The following is a 19,836-nucleotide window of genomic DNA, read 5'->3' as shown; positions in this document are numbered from 1 at the left end:
TTTACCTTTAGTGAAAATCAAAACTCTATGTGTTTCCTTTTTTACATTCTCATCTAATTTCTTGAAAACTTGAATAAATTTCATAAAGAGCCTTCCTAACATGAAATGTTGGTAAATTAAGTTCTTAACTGTTGCAATAATTAATGAAGCTTTAATATCAGTATTGTTACTTTATAATTTTAAGAAAATCGTGTTTCTGTTTCACTGCCTTGGTTTTTAGCTGTTCCCTTGTCACTGTCACAGCTAGAGACTTACTACATACTTGATATTCTGAAGAACTTTGGGGTCGTCCTCTGTATAATGACATTAAATAAACGTGTGAATGAATTGTAAATGTAGATAAATTTTCAGTAGTCACTTTCACATCTGAGCTTTAAAAAAATCTCAGTGAACCAAAAAAGAAAAGCTTCTAAGTGCTGTAAAATTAAGGGCCTTGTTAATGTTTATAGAACAAATAGCCCCAGGAATTTGCTACCTCTTATTACTGATTCTGAGTTTTTCCGAATTAGAAGCTTTCTAAGTGAGATGTTTGTTCTGAGCATGGGAGGTATTCACTGTTTTCTGTGACCTTCCTCTGAGCCAGGTCCCATGTGGGCAAGGACCGTGGGTTGGCTTTGCAGCCGAACTGGTGCCGGTTCTGTGCGGAGCGCGCGCGGATACTTTGCGGTGGCCGGGCCGGGGCTGCGCTGAGTTCCCAGGTGGCGGGCAGGCGACGCTGTAGCAGCTTTTCTCCTGGGGAGGGTTTGTCATTTTCTGTTTGCCGGAGGCGTTGTCATCGCCGTGGAGGTGGTCCTGCCCCGCGCCCGGGCCCCAAGGCTCCGGTGCAGAACAAGCCCCGCGAGCGGGGCAGTGGGAGCCGGTCCTCCAGGGGCGGGAAGCAGGAGCGATGTGCGCTGTCCTGCTCTGGACCGCCCCTCGCTCTCGGCAGCACCGGGCGCCTCCGGCTCCGAAAGAACCTTCACGGCAAGAGTTCCAGGCCTGGGCCCGCATGCTCTGCCCGGGGCTCATGGGGGCAGCGGCGAGCTGCCCGGGACGGAGGCCTCGTCAGGCCCCGGGGCTCCCACTCAGCCGCCACGTCCCTGCTGTTTCATGAGACGCCTGGGCCTGGAGCTCGGGGCTGGCAAAGCCTCTGGAAGCCCCTCCTGGCCGCCTGTCCTTCTCGGTGGACTCCAGAATCTTCCTGGCCGTGCTATCCTCCTGAGCCGCCCGTGCTGCAGGGTGTGTGGGCTCTTGCCTTTGACTCGAAGCTGCCAGAGCAGAAGAGACGGTCCGATACTCCGCCCTCAGAGGGACCTACTTGGACTTTACTACCACGGAAGCTGCACGTTTCCTCCTTAGCGCTCGAGGGGATTTTAAGCCCTGAATGCTAGTAGGTTGACAGGAAGTCTAAAAAGACGCACACATGCACAGCATTTTGATCTTTTAAAGATAACTAGTTTGTACACCTTGAAAACATAAGTCCATTCTCCCACGTGTGGCTGCCTTTTGAAACAGTCGATTCTGGACCAGCAGATCTCTTGAAAGGGACAGAACATCTAGGGGTGCTCAGCCCCACCCCCTCTGGTGTCGGTAGCCTTCACATGGATACCCCGTGACGGGACTCAAGCTAGGAGACACTCGAGGTCCCGGCCTCCTGCAGAGAGGATGGCAGAGCCACAGCGGGTCACCCGGGCGGGAGGGCCTGCAGGCCGTGGGCGAGAGGCTCTCTTCCCCAGCACGGTTCTTGCAGGAGCCCTTGACTGGTTGTGCCCTAGGAAAGCCTTTTCGCAGATGTCTGAGAACACCACGATCATTTTCCCTGGGTGACTTTTCCCAGGTTGAGTGGCCTCTTTGGGGAAATGTGTCACCACCAGTGTGGCCAGTCACTGGGCAGGTCAGGGCTGGCAAAGGGGCAGCTGCCCAGTGGAGCCAAGGTCCCAGGCCACGGTGAACAGTGGGTCTGGGGCAGGGAGGGGTCCAGATGCTCAGAGAAGGGCCCAGAGGACGCGCCGGTGGAGTGGGCCCCTCCCAGCCCGCACCCACTTCCTAAACCTGGCTGAGTCCGGGCCTCACGCGCCTTGGAATGAAATGGGAGCTCCTCTGTCCAGCTTTTCTGTGGTTCTTTTACGCAGCGGCCTGGGCAGCGTGGGTGGCGGGATGCTTGTGGATGAAGTAAGGAGAATGTATCCACGGCTAGAAGCGGCCCTGAGGAAGTTAGCCGGGTGACGGCACTCATCGTTGGTGTACCATCTCTAAAAGGGCCTCACTTCGCAATATTGACCTCTTAGTCTCCGAGGGAAGTGAGAGAATCCGGGGGAGCTCCTGGCAGGTTGCCTAGAAGCGGAGCCGCAAGGGTTCAGTGCTCTGTGGCAGGCGCAGGGCCACCCCTGCAGGTGAGGCGGACCCCGCTGACCTGTCCGGCCCTCGGCCCCGCAGCAGCGCTGAGCTCCTCCTGTAGCACTTCTCTGCCGTCTCGAGAGGCTGCCAGTCTGCAGCAAGGCCTGTCCCGGGGCCAGCGTGCACGTCACTTTCGTCTGGGGTGAGGAGGGCGATCCTGAGAGTCGACTGGCCAGGCTTTGAACAGCGCCGGATGCCCATCCCACGACCACTCCCTCGAGGGTCTGCAGTCTCACGCGTTTACAGACGAGCCCATGGCAGCCGGGGTCGGATGGGGAGGCCTGCCGTGGGCCCAGCGGGACTTCAGGACGAGGCGGTTCTCTGACGAGGGCCTCTGAGACCCTCACGGTCTTTTCTTGACGTCAGGGTCTCTGATCTCGGCAGCATCCATGAACAAAGACATGTTCCTTTGCTGTAAATTGTTTTTTAGCCGAAATATTACTTTTTCTATATATACGTTTTTATGAAACAAGGTTTAATTCTGTTAGCTTAGTATTATAAATTATAATCAAACCCAAACTAAGAGCTGGGGTATTTTATCAATTTTCACATGAAATCTCTAGCAGGAATAAAATGGCAACTCTGGTGAGAACAGAACAACCTATTAAATATTAGATTCAAGAGCTGCCACTATTTCTGTAATAGGCTTCCTTCCTGGGGGTGGGTAATAGGACATTAAGCAGGTTCTTGTCTGGAGAAATCTTTTGCTTGAGTGATGTATGTAAAGCCCTCGTTTGCCAGCTGTCCGGCATCACGTGGAGAGACCAGCAGCTACCACGCTGCCCGGACAGCTGGAAGCCAGCAGGGCCTCTGAGGCCAGGCGCTTGATCCTCCCCGAGAAAGTCATCAGGGAGGACGCAGTCAGAGGGCAGGCTGCCCTCACGAGCAGCCAGAGCGGGGCAGAGGGCGGCGGGTCCTCCTCGCTGAAAAGCCTGCCCCAAACTGTGCCCTTAGTTTAACACGTCCAGCCAGGCTTCCCCCTAAGAGTGTTCTGGAGTCTTCGATGGAGGCCCGCAAGTGTGTCTTCCATCTTTCTCATCATCACCCAGCAACTTCTAAACTAAAGCACAGGCTTACAGAAATAAGGTTACTTTTCACATTTTCTTTTGAATAGTGGTGTTTCCCCCGATGCCTCCACGGTGTGTCTGTCCTGCAGAACAATTCCATCTCTGGGAAGAGGACAGGGGTCAGGCCTCCCCCCCGACAGGCTCCTGGCCTGCGTGCTGGGCACCGAGCAGATCCTGAGGGCTTGCTCTGCTCACCCCGGGGAGCTTAGTCCCGGGCCGCCCTCTCCTTGCCGGTGGCTGACCCGCGAAGGTCAGAGTCCCCTTGCTTCAGACACCTTAGACCAGATGCGGTCATCTGTGATGTCACAGGCTTCTTCCCCCCAGACTGTCCACGATGGACAGGGATTCGGGCCCGGCGGCCTCACTGCAGCTCAGTTCAGACTCGGGGGGAGCGTTTCTCCTCACTTGGCCAAAGGTTCCCTTCATCACCGAGGCGGTAAACCAACCGTCCTCCCCTCTGTGGACTGGGCCGGGATGGGCAGTGTCCAAAAGAGCTCCTCTCTCCCGTCGGGCCGGCCAGAGCTTTACCTCCTCTGTCAGGCTCCATCCACACCGTCTTGAGGGGTTTGAGTGAGAAGCTGCCCATCGCCGTGGAGATCAGACAGGGCTGTGTGCCTTTCCAGCAGTAACTCCGAGGTCAAGGAAAAGCGCTCCTGTAGATTCTGAGCAGGGGTGAGTTGCTAAGTTCCATTCGCCCCTGCTTCCTGATCTTGCCTAGATGAACGGATTTCAGGTTTAAGGCGAGAAACTGGAGATAAAGTGACTTGGAGCGGGACCGCGTGCTTCCCAGCTTCCCTCCAACAGGGCGTGGGCGAAGCTGAGGGTCAGTTTCAGATCGTCACCCCTCATCTGCGTCAGCCCAAGGCCAGGTGTGAAAACGCAGCCATGTTTGCGTAAAGGCGTGTCCTGTGTGCAGCATTCTGGGGGACAGCTTAAGGATCTTTGTGTTCACAGAACTGAAAATTTGTAGCTTCAGTGTTGCAATATTGTAACCTTAAAATTATTCTTAATAAACGAATGCCAAACTGTGCTGGAACTACGGGCATCCCAGCAAATGCAGGGAAATGTAAGTGCTCTTTGCTGTACAAGAGGTAAACCCTTTCAGGGTTACCTAAGCTCACGCCTGTATTGCAAGAAATCCGTGCCAGCCTCCTGCCTCTCCGTAGGAGCCAGCCCGAAGGGACAGACACCACCCCTCACTGGTGCGGAGAGTCCCCAGACCCACCGCAGCCAAGTGGCAGCCTTGGTCCTGAGCCTCCCCACCCCCACGACTAGATCCTGCTTTCTCGACCTGCTGGGCCCTGTGGGCTGGTGCTAATGCCAGAGGGGCACCACCATCACGCCACCCATCAGAGGGAGCAAAGGAAACGCCTTTTCAAAAATGCCACTAGAGGGGCTTCCCTGGTGGCGCAGCAGTTGAGAATCTGCCCGCCAATGCAGGGGACACGGGTTCGAGCCCTGGTCTGGGAAGATCCCACATGCCACGGAGCAACTGGGCCCGTGAGCCACAATTACTGAGCCTGCGCGTCTGGAGCCTGTGCTCCGCAACAAGAGAGGCCGCGATGGTGAGAGGCCCACGCACCGCGATGAAGAGTGGTCCCCACTTGCCGCAACTAGAGAAAGCCCTCGCACAGGAACGAAGACTCAACACAGTCATAAATAAATAAATAAATAAATAAAAAAGAACGTGAATTTCTTTAAAAAAAAAAAAAAAATGCCACTAGACTCTGTCCTTGGCGGCCACCCCGGCCCTTGGGGGACTGGACGTGCGGCTCTCTGGCCTCACTGGGCGAGCTGGCCTCAGAGCCGGGGGGACCCGTCTGTGGCCCGGAGCTGCAGCCCTTGGGGAGGGCGGTGAACAGCCCCCCTGGGAGGTGCCCCTCGCCTTTGGGCGGCGACGCTCCAACAAACCCTGGCCCCGAGAGACCATTCTCTCCCCCAGGCCGGCCCTGCCCAAAGCGTGACACCCGAGGCGGGGCGGGGGGGGAGGGGCAGGCTCAGGATTCCGATGAGTTAGGAATTAAGTAGATGGACACGGAGGGGCTGTTAAAACCCTGGCTTCCAGACCAACAGAAAGCTAATTGTGCTCCTGTGAAACCGCTGGAAAGGATGGGTGACTGTGACTTTCTTCGCGGCCCCGTGTTTTGCTGGATTAATGTAAACTGCTTTGTTTGCAGGGTTTAATGTCAGCCCCCAACCAGGCCAGTTCTCCAGGTGGGACTGTAGTGTAGCAAGCCCGCTCCCGCTCGGAGGTTCTCACCCCAGACTGGGTCTTGCGGGAGCGACGACGGAGCCCAGGGCCGCACATGAGCCGCGCGGACATCAGGCCCCGGCCGCAGGCAGGCGTCGCCCGCGTGGAGGGCAGCGCGGAAGAGGAACACGGGGCTCGGCGCCGCTCACCCAAAGAAGCTGGTTCCATTTTTAAATCGTTCTCTTGGGGCTGCAGTAAAAAATAAGAAATGAGATTTTCTTGCTTTTTACTCTAAAACTCAACGTAATAAAAATGTTATATATACTTATGTAATATATACATACATACATAGTGTGAAATAAAATGTTTCTTGGACAAGAAATCCCCTTAAATCCAACTGTTAAAAATAGTACTTCACTCTGTTTTTGCGCTGGTTTTCTTTTTAACACCTTAGGTGTCAGAAGACAACCTGGAAGGCACTCATCAAGAAAGTTGTTACTTTCTGGCTTAAATATGTAATTCAGGAGGACGGATGCTGCGCACATAGGTTTTTAAAAATTGTTTGCACTTGAAATAGTTTAATGCTGTTAAAAAATAACTTTGAGTATGGGTGTAATGGGCCTCCAAGGTGTGGTGTGAAGATGCCCTTTTTAATCTGTTAACGTCTTAACACTCTTGTTCCAATGCAATCGGCTCTGTATTATATGTATAAATAATGTCATTCTGCAATTGGGGAAATGGTCGCTTCAGGAGTGCTTTTCATCTTCTAAGAGTGATATTTCTAATTCACAAAAAAATTAATATTAAAACTTTCTTGAATATACCATTTGTTTATCTTCTGTTAAATTGGCTCAACTTTTACTGTATTGTTTTTGCTGAATTAAATGTTTACACCACGTCCCTTGCAGCCCTGATGTGAGGCAGGCTCTTCAAGACCGTGGCTCATCCGGAGAGCCCTTCGGTTCTCTGGCCCCTTCTTGCCGTCTCCCCACCTTTGGCCTTTGTGGGCAGCTGCCCATGCGTGCAGACTGCGGTCTCAGGGAACAGCTTTCTCCTTACAGCTTCAAGTCCACGAGTCCACCTTCTGTTGTTGGAAGATCACACACGACTCTGTACGGTGAGTGTGAAAGTGCTTTGTTAAGGATGCAGAGAAAAGGCTGATGACAATTACATGGGATTTTTATTTGGCTGAAGCCAGCTGGTGAGCAGCTTGGTCATGCCCACGCCTACTTGTAGACGCTACAGGGAACTAGAATCATTACAGTGTAGCTGCCAAGTACAGGAACTTTTCTCAATTGAAAAAAATCATACACAGTTGAACCCTTTGAAGGCCTTTTTATGTGGTCAGATTCTAAACCATGAAGTGCCTAAAACACATTTCTCTTAAGTGATCCCATTAAACTGGGGGCGCGTCTAAGTGATTTTAGGCTAGAAAAGATGTGTCCACGCTCCATTTCCATCATTTCTGTGAACGTAGCAACAGGATAACGTTAACTGTTGCAGAAAACTCCTCATCAGCCTGGGTCTTGGCTTCCTTCTCAGAGGAGAGGAGGAGGGTCAGGCAGCCAGTTCTTCACCGGCCGCCGGGCCGGGGGGGCTGCTCCACGGGGACCTCCGCCACCGCCGAGCCTCCGTCACACGGCAGGGGAGCCTTCGCGAAAGGTGGAAACCACCGCACACCAGGACACCCTCTCGCTGTAAGTGAAAGAATCAGGATTTATATGTTGTACACATTCAGAATGCCCTTCCTATGAAAACATCAGCACATTTTAGATAGTTTGGTATTCGTCATCTTAGTCAAAGCACTGGTCTCTAAGTACTGTCCGTCACACAGGAGACCTACGAGGAAGCCGCGCGTATTTCCGGAGATCAGAAAAGGCCGCCTCGGAACTCGAGTCCAGAATCCTGAGCCTTGCGGTCCTCCTGGGTCGACTCCTTTTCCTGTGAACTTCCCGCGTGTTTGTAGGAAGTGACGGGTGGGTACCTGGTGGCCCCAGGACAACAGCAGTGTGAAAAGTCCGAGGGCCCAGGGTGCGGCCCAGCTCTCAGCGCCCCGAGGCTGACGTCGCTCAGGGCGGTCAGCCCTACTAGCTCCGCCCACCGCCCTCCTTCCGACTCTGCGCTGCAGTTTGCGAGATGCATCCGTGCTGGGAACGCATCTTTCTTTTTTTTGGCTGGCCCCCGGCCAAGTGGTCCAAGGTGGCTTCCAAAATCGGCCGGCCTCCTACCCGGCCCCGCCGGCACGCGCCCCGCGGCCGCAGGCCCAGGGCAGAGGGTCCCCAGGCCGGCCCCCACCCCTCCTCTCGGAAGCCACGGAGGGTCGGCTCGGCGCACCTGGTACGCTTCGTCGGCCCTTACTGCTCGCCTGGCGCGCTCTCATCCCTCGGCAGCGTCGCCCCTGCTCTGTCTCCTCGGGGGCAGGTTTACCTAGACAGCCGGCAGGGCCGGGCTCCTTGGACTGGCGTGTCCGCCCGCGGCCTCTGCCCCCAACCTCGGCCCCAGCCGCGTCTCAAACGTGGACGAGGGAGTTGGTCGGGGTGGTGATGAGGGAGCTCCCTTGCTCGGGTCTGCGGAGACGGGCCCTCCAGTGGCCCCGGGGAGGCTGAGATGGCCCAGCCGCCCGGCCTCACAACCGGTCAGGTTTGGGGTGCACGGAGACCCACCAGCGCTCCGGCAGCAGGGCCTGGCGGCCTCCTGTGCCACCAAAGCCTGGCCAGCGCCTGCCCGTCGCCAGGCCCACGGGGCACAGAGCCCTGGTGGACGCAGGGGCCCCCGGGGAAAGCGGACCCGCCCCCTGCAGCCGAGGCGGAGCCCCACGGGGCCCAGGGCACTGCGCCCGCAGGGAGGAGGGTTCCTTCTCAAGAAGGTACAGCGTCGAAGAACTGTAGAGAGGCCCTTCGCGTTTATATACTTAAAGGGGGTGACGATTTCCCTAAATTGTCCTTGCACGTGCCCTCACCCGGAGCCGGGCTCAGAGCGCGGGCCGTCCCTGGCCTCTTCCGACTCCGCCGAGCCCGCAGCGCCCCCAGCCCTCTGCCCGCCCCGCCCCGACGCCACTTCCACCCGTGGCGTCCCCGAAGCCCCCCAGGTCTCCCCACGTGCACCGGCTCTGCCCGCCCTGGGCCCGCCCGCGCCCGTGCCCATGGCTCCCCCTCCCCCGGGCACCGGGAAATGCTGGCCAAGGCCTGGTCCCCCCCCCACCACGGGGGCCACGTCCACCTCCCCCAGCCCTGCTTCCCGTCCCTCCTGGCCCCTTGCCCTGCCCCCTCCGGCGCCACCGCTGCTCTGCCACCTCCCCTCCCTCCCCCACGGGAAACAGGTTTCTTCTTGTGCCCGCTTATTGCTGGCACCCCAGAAACGAAGCTGGGCACGCCCGCAGGCCATCGGGAAGCAGCGGCCTCTACTCACGGAGAAAGCTGGGCCTTGGGAGCTGGACCGGCGACCTGCCTGCGGCCCGCACCCGGGGGCTCCGAGGGCTGAGCGCCAGCCTGTGTCGTTCCTCAGCGGACGGTCAAGTGAAACAGTGAAGCTGCACCGAAGTCTCCCCAACAAAATCAATGCCCCTGATACGCTCACAAAAGTCAAAATAAAGGAATGGATAATCAGGACACGTGTTTAACTCAAAATATATTAAGATGCAACACTGTAATGATAGCTCATTGTTTAATAAAAATCAGGGGTCTCCAGTGGTATAATCTGGAGGCCAAACGTGCTACGACACTACTGGTGATGGATGGACTAAAGAAGGCACCGTGTGCAGAGCCCTCGGCGGAACCAGGCCTAAATAATCCATAACAAAGCATAATTTCTGTTTTGATTCATACAAAAAATGACAAAATATTCCCTGCCCCAAACTCTTACGTTACGGAAATGAAACGAAACCCCAGAATGAGGTGATTTCACAAAGGTATTAGACCGGAACATACAGTACAGCCACCTCTAGGATGCAAGCAGCCTCGGGCCGGCGGGCTGCAGGCCGAGGCGCTGGTGCTGGTCTGGGGGCAGCTCTCTCGGGCCGCCGGGCCGCCCGCTGGTGCCCGGCCGGGTGGAGCCGCCCCGAGCAGGGGAGCCGCAGCGCCGCTCAGCAGCCGCCTCCTCTCCGCGCTACCGTGGGCAGGCGGTGCTCTTTCAGGCTAGGCTTGACGTCCTTCTGTGTGTCTGTCTGTTAAAGAAAGTGACAGACACTCAGCAGAGGCCGGGATGGGCGCGAGCGCGGCGCCAGGGGAACCAGTGGGACGCCCACCTTCTGGTTTGGGCCAACACACTTCAGGGGTCTCAGCACCGGGACCTTCCGGGTCGCTCCGGGGGCAAACACGGGCTGCAGCGCTGGGCTGGAGTACGAGGACAGCTTGGTCACTCCCGACAGCTTGAGCTCGGGCAGTTCCATCACGCGGGCTGGTCCGTGTCTCCTGCGATGGTCCTCCTCTTGCTTTAGGGGCTGTTTCTAGAAACAAAGCAAAGGTCAGATGAACATACGATGCTTTCCCCTTTGTGGGAACAGGAAAAGCAAAAGGGGCTCTTTTGTACTGCTTTTGCCTCATACAATTCCTTGACCGTGAGGCGTGACAGTGTGGTGACTGGACAACACGCACCGCGTCCCAGCCCCCCAGGAGTGCGGTGGCCGCTCCCTGGGCCGGGGCCGGGGCCACGGTGACGCTTCCCGCTCGGACTCCCTGAGGTCGGCCAAAGCGGCCTGCAGCCTGCTTCTGTGTGGCCAGTGCGCTAAGAACGGATTTCACATCTTCTAATAGTTGGAGAAAATTTCACGGCATGTGATTATGAGACTCCAGTTTCAGGGTCCACAGTTTTATTGAAATCCATCCCCACCATTCGTTTACGTATGGTCCGCAGTGCCACCAGCCAGAAGAGGGGGCAGTCGCGCCAGACGTGATGGCCGGCACAGCCTGAACCCTCACTCGGGGGCCCTGGCAGAGAGCGTGCGCCTCGGCTCTGCCACAGGGGCGCCCGCAGTGGGTGCCAGCAGGAGAGACCCCAACAGCTGACCAAGAGGGAGAGGAGGCCCGGCAGGGAGGGCAGTTAGGGGCAAAGGGAGGGAGGCTCAGCCGGGGGGGCGCAGGTGGGCTTCGTCCCCGGTTGGCGGCCTGAGCAGCTGAAAGGGAGCTGCCTTCATCCGCCCTTGGAGGGAAGGCATGGGGAGAGAGGCAGGTCTGGGGGGGGAGACAGGAGATCGGGTTTGAACAAGTCTGCCTTTTGGACATGCAGCTGGAGCCATCAAGCAGGTGGCTGGACACGGGGGTCCGGATTTCTGGAAAGCAGCCCAGCTGCAGGTGTACCTGCGTCCTCGGCTCCCAGCACAGAGTGACACTCAACAGATGCTGGGCTGAGTGGGAAACGATGGAAGGCCACGGCTACCACAGGGCTTGGTGCCAGCCCACAACTGTAGAATTGGAGGAGCCGAGCAAAGGGGGGCCCCGCGGCACGTGAGAGAAAGGCGAAGCTATCGCGGGATGCAGCTATGGTTTCTACACCAAAAAGCGTGCGAGACCACCTCTGTGCCAGGCGGAGCGCTCCTCTGGGGCCTGCGGCTCTCGCAGGGGCTCCATGGCCGAGTGGGGACGGTCACCTGGGCCAGTGCTGGCTTCCCGGTGCCCCGGCTACGGTCCTCTGCGGGCACAACGCGGTGACGTCTGCCCGGTGCTTGGGCACAGGCCTGGCCCTGCGGCTGGGAGGATCCCAGCCCGCGACGCCGTGGACCTTAGCTGGTGGCGCAGAAAGGCCAGGAGCGCAGAGGTGCCATCTGGCGCGGCAGCAGGTCGCTGACGGGCGCCCTTTCCAGACAGACGTGGCACCTCCACAGGTGGCATCTGTGTCAGAGAGACACGGGCCCCTGTGGGCGTCCGGTCCCAGCTCGGACGGCCTGATCGCTCAGTACCTGCTTGCTGCCCTCCTGTGCCGGCTGCCAGTTGTTACTGAGTAGTTCCGGTGCCACCAGCCGCTTGGGGCAGAGAGCGGAGGCCTTCCTCCTGGCCCTGGCCGGAGCCTGCTTCTCAGCTGCCCTACAGGACAGAAGGGACAAGGGGCGCCTCTGCTGAGAACACGGCCGCCACAGGCCTCCTCTGTCTCCAGCGTGGGCTTGTGCCTGTCGCCCCTCCTCTCATCCACATGAGCCATATCCCGAGGAGCTTTTCCTTTCCTGTCTCAGCCTGACAGCCTCTGGGCTCCGGAGCCGTGGGCCCACCCCTGCCCAGTGACTCGAGGTTTGGGTCAAACGTCACCCATGTCACACACGCATGAGGGGACAGAGGGGTGGAGTCCGAAGCCCTCAGGGCAGGTACTTCCAATGGCAGGTGTCGCCCAACGCACGCGCCCTGGAACCTCACAGCGAGCGAGCTCAGCCCGCTCCCCCTGCCGTGCGCCACGTGACCCTCCGGGGCTTAACACCACAGCCTTGGCATCAACCGCAAAGCAGCCACAGACCCTCCTTCCACCCTGCCGTGAAGCCACTAATCGCCTCCTTCTGGGAGAGGATACCAGGAAGGAGCGAGGTGCGGGTTCCCAGAGGGACCGGCACCGTTCCTGGGGACCAGCCACCCATCCGCGTGCCCGATGGGAACCCGGCAGGGCGCCTACCTCTGCTCTTGGAAGTAGGGATGCTGCAGGGCCTGGTGGGCGGTGATTCTCTCATCGGGGTCATAGGCCACCATTGCGTGCAGGAGGGAGAGGCATTGCGGGGACAAACTGGCTGTCAGGAGAGGTATTCCTGATCCCTTTTTAAAAGTAAAATCAAAACTCATAGCTCTCGACCTGTATTAAAAGCCCAATGGTAATAAACGATCACGCCGTCATTTAGAGCACGTGGCCGGTCCAGCATCATGACCCTACAGGGACCTGCACTGAAGGTTAACAGTTTACAATCTAAAAAGGGCAGGGGGCAGGGGGGCATAAAGCCCATAGAATACAAGATCCTCGTGGAGACCGTGGACTTTGGGTGAGAATGACGTGTCGGTGTAGGTTCGATGATAGCAGACGTGCCACCCCGGGGCCGGTGCTGGTGGCCGGGAGGCTGTGCGCTGCGTGGGGCCAGGCGGTAGATGGGAAATCTTTGTACCTTCCGCTCAGTTCTTCTGTGAACCTAAAACTGCTCTAAAAAAATTAAGTCTGTTTTTTTTAAAAAGGGTGGGAGGTCGTGAAATCTGTTATGCTATAAGTGTAAGAAAACTTTTTCTTGAGAAGACTAATACCACATTCCCACCAGAAAAGAATGAAATAAAGTTTTAAAAAAGAAAAAGAATCCAGCATGGTTGTCATCTCCTTACCTCCCTAGGGTTCTGGGAGCTGCTGGGTGCTGCCCACCCCCCCGAATCCCCCCCCCAGGGGTCAGCGTGGCCAAGGTGCCGGGTGGCGGCTCCCCACGGTCCGTGCGTGCAGCCTGTGTTGGGGAGCCTTTCCCACCCAAAGACCTCTGTGGCCGGAGTGAACATTCCGGGGACAAAACCCGACTGCCGGGCTCGCGGGGCTGTGAGGAGGCCCCTGGAGGCGACAGAGGCAGGGTGGTGGGGTGGCCTGGGGGGCTGCATTTACCGTTTGAACTTGGTGAGGGTCTTCCCAGCAGGCGTGCCAATGACGTCGTGGATCCTCGAGATCTGGTCCAGCTCATTGGCTCCGGGGAAGAGGGGCTGCAGGCTGGGCGGGCGGCCAGGGCTGTGGTCAGGGCGGCGGCCTCCCAGCAGAGGGACCTCCAGCCCCCCCCGCTCATGCTTGGGCCTTTCTCCTCCTACTGTCCCCACGGGTCGGTGTCTTTCTAAGGGACAGAGCCACACTCCCGTATCTGCACAGCAGGTGTCTCTGCCGGCTGAGAGATGAAAGCCCCCAGAGCCTCCTCACGGCCCGGGGAGTTTTGCTGACAAAAATTCAGGCTGGGTCAGGTCGGGTTGTGTAGACAAATGAGGTCCGAGGAGCGTTTTGGTTTTGGAGCAGTCACGGATTTGGGAATTGTGGATAAAAGATTTTAGGCCCATAACACATTACAGGCCACAAAGAAGAGTTTAAAAACGTAGCTGTGACGGTAAGATGACTTCTATTCAGGGAAAACGGCAGGAGCTCAGGCCGCAGGGGAGAAGAGGAAACGCAGGGGAGCTGGACGGCTCTGAGGTGGGGCAGGCCGGGCACAGAGTGCAGTCAGCGAGGCTCAGCATGGGCTGCCCCACGCCCTGAGTGGATGCCGCCAGCACCAGCGCCTCTGACATCCCTCCAAACTGACTCAGGGACTTTAGCACGGGAGAAAAGATCATTTGTTGGTACTTTAGCTTCAGTGAAGTCACCACTCTCCTTTCCAAAAATAGCAGTCACTTATCAATACGAATGATCTAGAATCAGAAGGCATGTCCCGAAGGGCCCAACGTCTGTATTTATCAAGGGGTCAGCTGAGCAGGCGGGACTGGACGACCCGGGTCCTGCCTGCACTGGGCTGTACCACCCTGATGTGCGTCACCCCGACGTTAAATCCACCCACCCATCCTGCGTGACCCACTACCAGCAGGTGCCGCCCCACCTCCTCCCGGGGCTTCTTCCACCCGGTGCCCCCGCCGCCAGTGGACGGGACAGGCCCTCCGCCCTTCCCGGGCCTCTGCCCTGGCCCTGCTGCGCCCAGTGGTGAAGCCCAAAGGCTGAGGGAGGGGAGGACGGTTAGGGCTGGGGCTTCCTGGCCTCCATCCAGCTTGCCCTCACTCCCGGGGCCAGAGCACCCCACCCGAAGGACTGCACTCTGAGGGTAGACGGGGGGCACCGTTCGCACGCCGCCCCCACAGCAGGCCCCACGGGGCGGCAGGAAGCACGCCTCGACTCTGTTCCTTCATCTGGCTTCATCAGTCCTATCGCTGGTGAGGCCAAATGGAGAGGCCCACCGACCCAGGGCCGGGCCGGGCCAGTGGGAAAGAAGTAACTGATGGTGTTCTTTCCTCCATACCCAGAAAGCAAGGAAAAGCGTTTGACACATTTCCTGTCGAGTTAAAAAACCACCACGACACCAGAAGGACTGTAAACTCTGCACCGTAGAGGGAGGGACTGGCGCGAAGCCACTGGACAGCCAAGCCCCGCGTGGACCGGCCTCAGGACCCTGACACAGCGCCCACCCCCTCCCGCTAACCCAGCAGCAGCTGCGACTCTGGTGCCACCTGGCCATCTCGTAGAGCACGCAGCCTGCGCTCCACAGGTCCATCTTGTAGGTGTAGAAGCCATCAGTGAGGAGACACTCTGGGGCCCGGTACCAGCGGGTGGAGATGTATTCCGTGTACGGCTGCTTAGAATAGATACTCCGGCAGGACCCAAAGTCCCCTAATTTCAGGACATCTTGCTGCAAGGGGGGAGAGAAGCAGGGACAAATAACATCTCGTCAGGCAGCGATTGTAATACAAACCATTTCAAATATTTATGCACCAACGGGAAAATTCCTAGCACCTAAACTAGCTTGTAGAACATAAAGTGCTGGCTTTATAAGCACCTGAAATTGCCTCTAGCAGGTGAGGAAGCGGTATTTCTCTTCAGTGGAACACATTTACGAATATTCTGGCTATGTTTAACAGACATTTCAAAATGTCTACAGGTTTTGGAAATTTTTAAGTCGCAGTGTAAGTCTACAGATGAACTATACACCCTGGTCACATGCCCTGTTATGCCTCAAACTCCCCACCGCGTCCAGCGCTTCTGGCAGCTTGGTTCCCATTCGGGGGAGGCTGGGGGCCTGGCCTGCACCACATGGGATCCTTGAAGGAAGTCAGACAGCCCAGGGAAACAGGTTTCAAAGTGTTTCTTCCATCTTCTCTACCTCTCACATTCAAGTAATAAAATTCATGCTGTCAATAAATTTGAAGCCTCTGGCACCAACAGCTAGAGCAAACATTAAACAGCAGTCCTCTTAGCCAGATTATCAAGAAACCTACGCTGACAGCCTTTTACCTCTGTTCCCATTCCCCAGTACATTCAACAAAAATTACAAGGCATATTAAAAGGCAAGAAAAAATAGTCTGAAGAGACAAAGCATGCATCAAAACCAGACTCAGATATGGCGCGGGTTTTAGAATTTTAGAATTCCCAGACAGGAAATTTAAAATAACTATGATTAATTTGTTAAGGGCTCTAATGGAAAAAGAAGACAGCATGCAAGTTCAGATGGGAAACGTAAGCAGAGAGATGGAAACCCTAAGAAAATCTCAAAAGGAAACACTAGAAATAAAAAACACAGTAACAGGGACTTGCCTGGTGGGACAGCGGTTAAGAATCCACCTGCCAACGCAGGGGACATGGGTTCAAGCCCTGGTCCAGGAAGATCTCATATGCCGCGGAGCAACTAAGCCCGTGCGCCACAACTACTGAGCCTGTGAGCCACAACTACTGAGCCCATGCGCACCTAGAGCCCGGGCTCCGCAACAAGAGAAGCCACCGCAATGAGAAGCCCGTGCACCACACGAAGAGTAGCCCCCGCTCACCACAACTGGAAAAAGCCGGCAGGCAGCAACAAAGACCCAATGCAGCCAAAAATAAAAAAACAAACAAACAAACAAACAAAAAGCACTGTAACAAAAATTTTAAAAGACTTTGATAGACTCAACACAGCCAAGGAAAGAATCAGTGAGCTTGAAGATATGCCAATAGAAACTTCCCAAACTGAAATGCAAAGCAATAGAAGAACGTCAGAAACAAAACCGAACATCCAAGAACTGTGGGACAATTTCGAAAGGCGTGGTACACACACTACAATGTGGATGAACCTCAAAATAACGACACTGAGTGAAAGCCAGACCAAAAAAGAGTACATGCTATGTAATTCCATTTATAGAACATTCTAGCTCGTCTTTGCCTGGGGACAAGGGACAGGGAGCAAGGACTACCAAAGGGCAAGAGGAGGCTTTCGGGGGTTTGGATTTGTTTGTGAAGTTGATTGCGATGATGGTTTCATGGGTGTACACATATGCCCAAACTGAGCAAATTGTACACTTTTACACAGGTATAGTTTAAGGGCTTTCAAGTGAGACATATCAGAGCTCAAATCCTGCCTCTTCCACTTTTATATTTAGAGTGTTTAGAATGATAATTTAAATAGAGTTTATTTTTTGTATATAGTATAAGAAGGGTGCCTTTTTCCAGATGTACAGTTATGTTGATGGCATTTATTAAATTAACCACTTTTTTCCAAACTGGAAGGAAAAAAACAAACATGTTATAACAAACATGGTATCCATTGGGATTGAAAACATATCCAGTGAAAAGTTTTTATATTCTACCTTTATTCTGATATCAATTTTTCATATAAAAGTTCTTACCTTTATTAATATATTTTCTGGTTTTACATCTCTGTGAAATATTCCATTTCTGCATTCAATATAAAAGGAAGGATAGAATTAATTGTACCTCATTCATTCAAATTCTCTTATACTATATTCTTAATGAACGGTAATACATTTTATGAATTTGAAAGCTGCCAGATCTCCAAGTGCCTACCTGTGCATGTGATCAAGGGATTTACACAACTGGTACATATAGTGCATAATCTTTTTTTCTGATAATGGGTGTCTTCTCCCTGTGCCATCAAGGAAATAGGCAAATATGGTTACCAATGAATGGTCCATATCCCCGTTTTTGAAACAAAAGATGGAATCCATTTTTATTTAGCAATGTGTGAAAATCTAACTTCCTCAGTGAAAAATAACCTGGAGTAGTTCTAGGAAATATGGAGTCTATCTACAAAATATGCCATTTAAAACTGTACATACTGGCATGATTTCATTTAAAATCACAGAGCGCAAGGCCTTCTGATGGCAGTAGAACAGTGCTGAGCGATCACCGCAAGGGCAGCTCGGGCCGGAGGTCCTAACACAGCCTCGGGTGGGCCTCCAGGGCACCCTCCTTCACGCTGATTATGAGCTCAAATCTAGGGTTTTCCTCGGCTTCCTGGCTACACGGAGATCTCCGTCTTTAAGGGGATGGATCATGTTTTCTTAACCCAAGAAGACCAATGGCTGCTCTCACTTGCACAGCTACACGTTCCTCTCTCACAGAAGGAAGCAGTCACTGGGCACCGGCTGACAGCGCCCTGCAGCAGCCTGTAATCTACACCTTCTCCCCTCCTGCAGCTTTCAGGATGCTCCGAAACTCTTAATACTACACTCCAGCATCAGAGCTGCCCTTGCTCTCGAAGGTGTCACATTTTACTTGATTTTAATATCAGAGGTATGTGTTTTTAAGTCATTAGGTTTTAAATCTGCAAAATACCCACTCTCACCTAACAACTCAGAAAACCACTTTCCCCTCCGTGAGCACATATCCCACTAGACATTTTTCATCCTAAGTTTGCAATTTCTGTCGAAAAATTAATGTATTCTTTTTCTCACATAACAAGACTGTTTATGTTAATAATAGAAAGTAATTTAAATTACAAAATGTCTAAGTGCAATGAATTTTTTCCATGGCATACTATAATCTTTTTATTCTGTTTCACATAATTTATCATCAGTTTTCCAGAATTTAAATTGAAAGAATTAAAACTAAGACTTTGTCAGCTTCCCCCAGCTTGAGGAATTTTATCAAATTATTATCTATATAAAGGTGAAAAGAAAGTAAAATTTCTATTCTCTGTCACACGCGAGGCTGGACGAAGCTTCGTGAGGCTCGGCCCTCATCGGGCAGGGGGTCTCGCTGCCCACTGACTAGCCCGGCTCTCCAGACCCCCCTGGGCAGACTCCCTCCCAGCACAGGGCTCTCAGGACCCAGGAGCACCCGAGTCCCCTGGGGGCTTGTGAAGATACAGAATGCTCCCCATCCTCACCCCCAGCATTCCTGGTTCAGTAGGTCTGCGGCGGGGCCCCAAAAGCTGCCTTTCCAGCAAGTTCTCAGAATGGGCCGCCAGGCCTGGTCCCTCACCTTGGGAACTGCGCCCCATCATATCCCACTTGTTTATCGAAGGCTCCAGCCACATTCACTTGGGGACGTTTCTGCACGCGCCCCCAAAGCTCTCCTGCTGCATGTTGTACTCATGCTGCTCTGTTCCTAGATGCACCCTTCCCAGCCATGTCCACACGTCCACATCTTATAGCATAAAACTGCCATTATAGTCATCTGAACTTGAACTCAGAAAAGGTGGACTCTTTTAGGAAAAGTCTAATCCATCCAGTCTTCATAAGCACCTAGGGATCTTTTAAAAAGTAGATTCCAAGGCCCAAACCTAGACCCAGTGAACCACAAATCCAGGCAGGTGGGCCAGGAATCTGCATTTTCGGCTGCCTTCAGTCCCCAGTGGCGGAGGGCTCTTTGGATGCCTGCCCTTCCTTTCCTCCTGGGCCTCCCCCACTCCACCCATTCACAGCAGTGGGGCAAGGCCATGACGCCCTCCCCTGTCCTCCGTGAGAGTCCTGCCTGCACACGGGGGCTCCTAGTGGACAGAGGTGCCCTCATGAACCACGTGGGCCACTGGTCAGAACAACAGGAGTCCACACCCTTGACAAGGAGGGGACTGACCACTCACTTTCACACTATTTTCCCAAAACAAGATCCTAACTCGCCAGGCCCCAGACTGCATCTGGTTCCCACCAGATTCTTGCTCACAAACATCTCGAAACAAATACATATAGTACAATTAATAAACCACTCTGAAGTTCCTTGTATGACCCTTTACTGAATGCCAGCAGACTGCAAACAGTATTTCTCTCTTTTGGCTCTCCCGACCAAATTAATTTTCCCAAGTTAATTTTTACCCAATATTCTCATTAAGAAGGTACTAAAAAACGTCATATACAATACCAGCAATGTAAAAAATCTGAAGTGAACACAATGATTAACTATGGCATTGGCTGTCTGTACTAACAGAAGGAAAAGGGCCTCCTGTGTAGCCAGCATTGTAATAGAATATCCAGCACACTGCCTTCCCACAAGAGACCCTGTACCCAGGCCTGCGCCTGGCTTTCCTGGTCAGGCTTGGGGGTGCATTCTGGGTCCACCGTGGCACAGCCAAATGCCCACAGTCTACACTTGGGCCCGGAGGCTATGCCCGGCGGCACCGTGTGAGCACGTGTCTGCCATCGGTGTTTTCCAAAGGAGAGCCTTGCCTGATGGCACCCTGTTCTGAGAGAAGTAACAGGGGAGCAGGTGGGGTGTCAGACTCAGCATGGAGCTGGAGCCATCGCCAGCACCCCTCTTGCAACAAGACACAATTCAAGGAGGGGTCCTCCCAGCTCTGCTCTTTGAAGCTGG

The 19,836-nt window shown here is 54.6% G+C and overlaps 1 protein-coding gene across 2 annotated transcripts in view; it reads right to left on the bottom strand.

Moving 5' to 3' along the window:
• Positions 1-95: 95 nt before the first annotated feature.
• MOK (MOK protein kinase) overlaps positions 96-19,836 on the bottom strand; it is a 57,181-nt gene continuing 37,440 nt past the window's right edge. Inside the window, exons 1-8 of one of the 2 annotated variants that reach the window (XR_011073547.1) lie at positions 12,226-12,389; positions 11,528-11,651; positions 9,878-10,078; positions 9,572-9,796; positions 9,043-9,197; positions 7,478-7,618; positions 5,983-7,329; positions 96-5,883 (exon numbers count right to left, since the gene is read on the bottom strand). Coding sequence is in view for 1 of the 2 variants with exons in the window: in XM_068540388.1 (XP_068396489.1) it covers positions 9,716-9,796; positions 9,878-10,078; positions 11,528-11,651; positions 12,226-12,399; positions 13,177-13,278; positions 14,769-14,947; positions 16,914-16,962; positions 17,092-17,170 (989 nt within the window). In the remaining variant the exon portion in view is untranslated. Of the gene's footprint in view, positions 5,884-5,982; positions 7,330-7,477; positions 7,619-9,042; positions 9,198-9,280; positions 9,797-9,877; positions 10,079-11,527; positions 11,652-12,225; positions 12,400-13,176; positions 13,279-14,768; positions 14,948-16,913; positions 16,963-17,091; positions 17,171-19,836 lie in introns of those variants that run through there. The other variant, XM_068540388.1, reaches the window with a different exon arrangement.

This window comes from Eschrichtius robustus, chromosome 1 (assembly GCF_028021215.1).
Source record: "Eschrichtius robustus isolate mEscRob2 chromosome 1, mEscRob2.pri, whole genome shotgun sequence".
Classification (NCBI taxonomy): Eukaryota; Metazoa; Chordata; class Mammalia; order Artiodactyla; family Eschrichtiidae; genus Eschrichtius; species Eschrichtius robustus.
The sequence above is the reverse complement of the archived record's forward strand: the minus strand, read 5'-3'. Positions and strand labels throughout refer to the sequence as shown.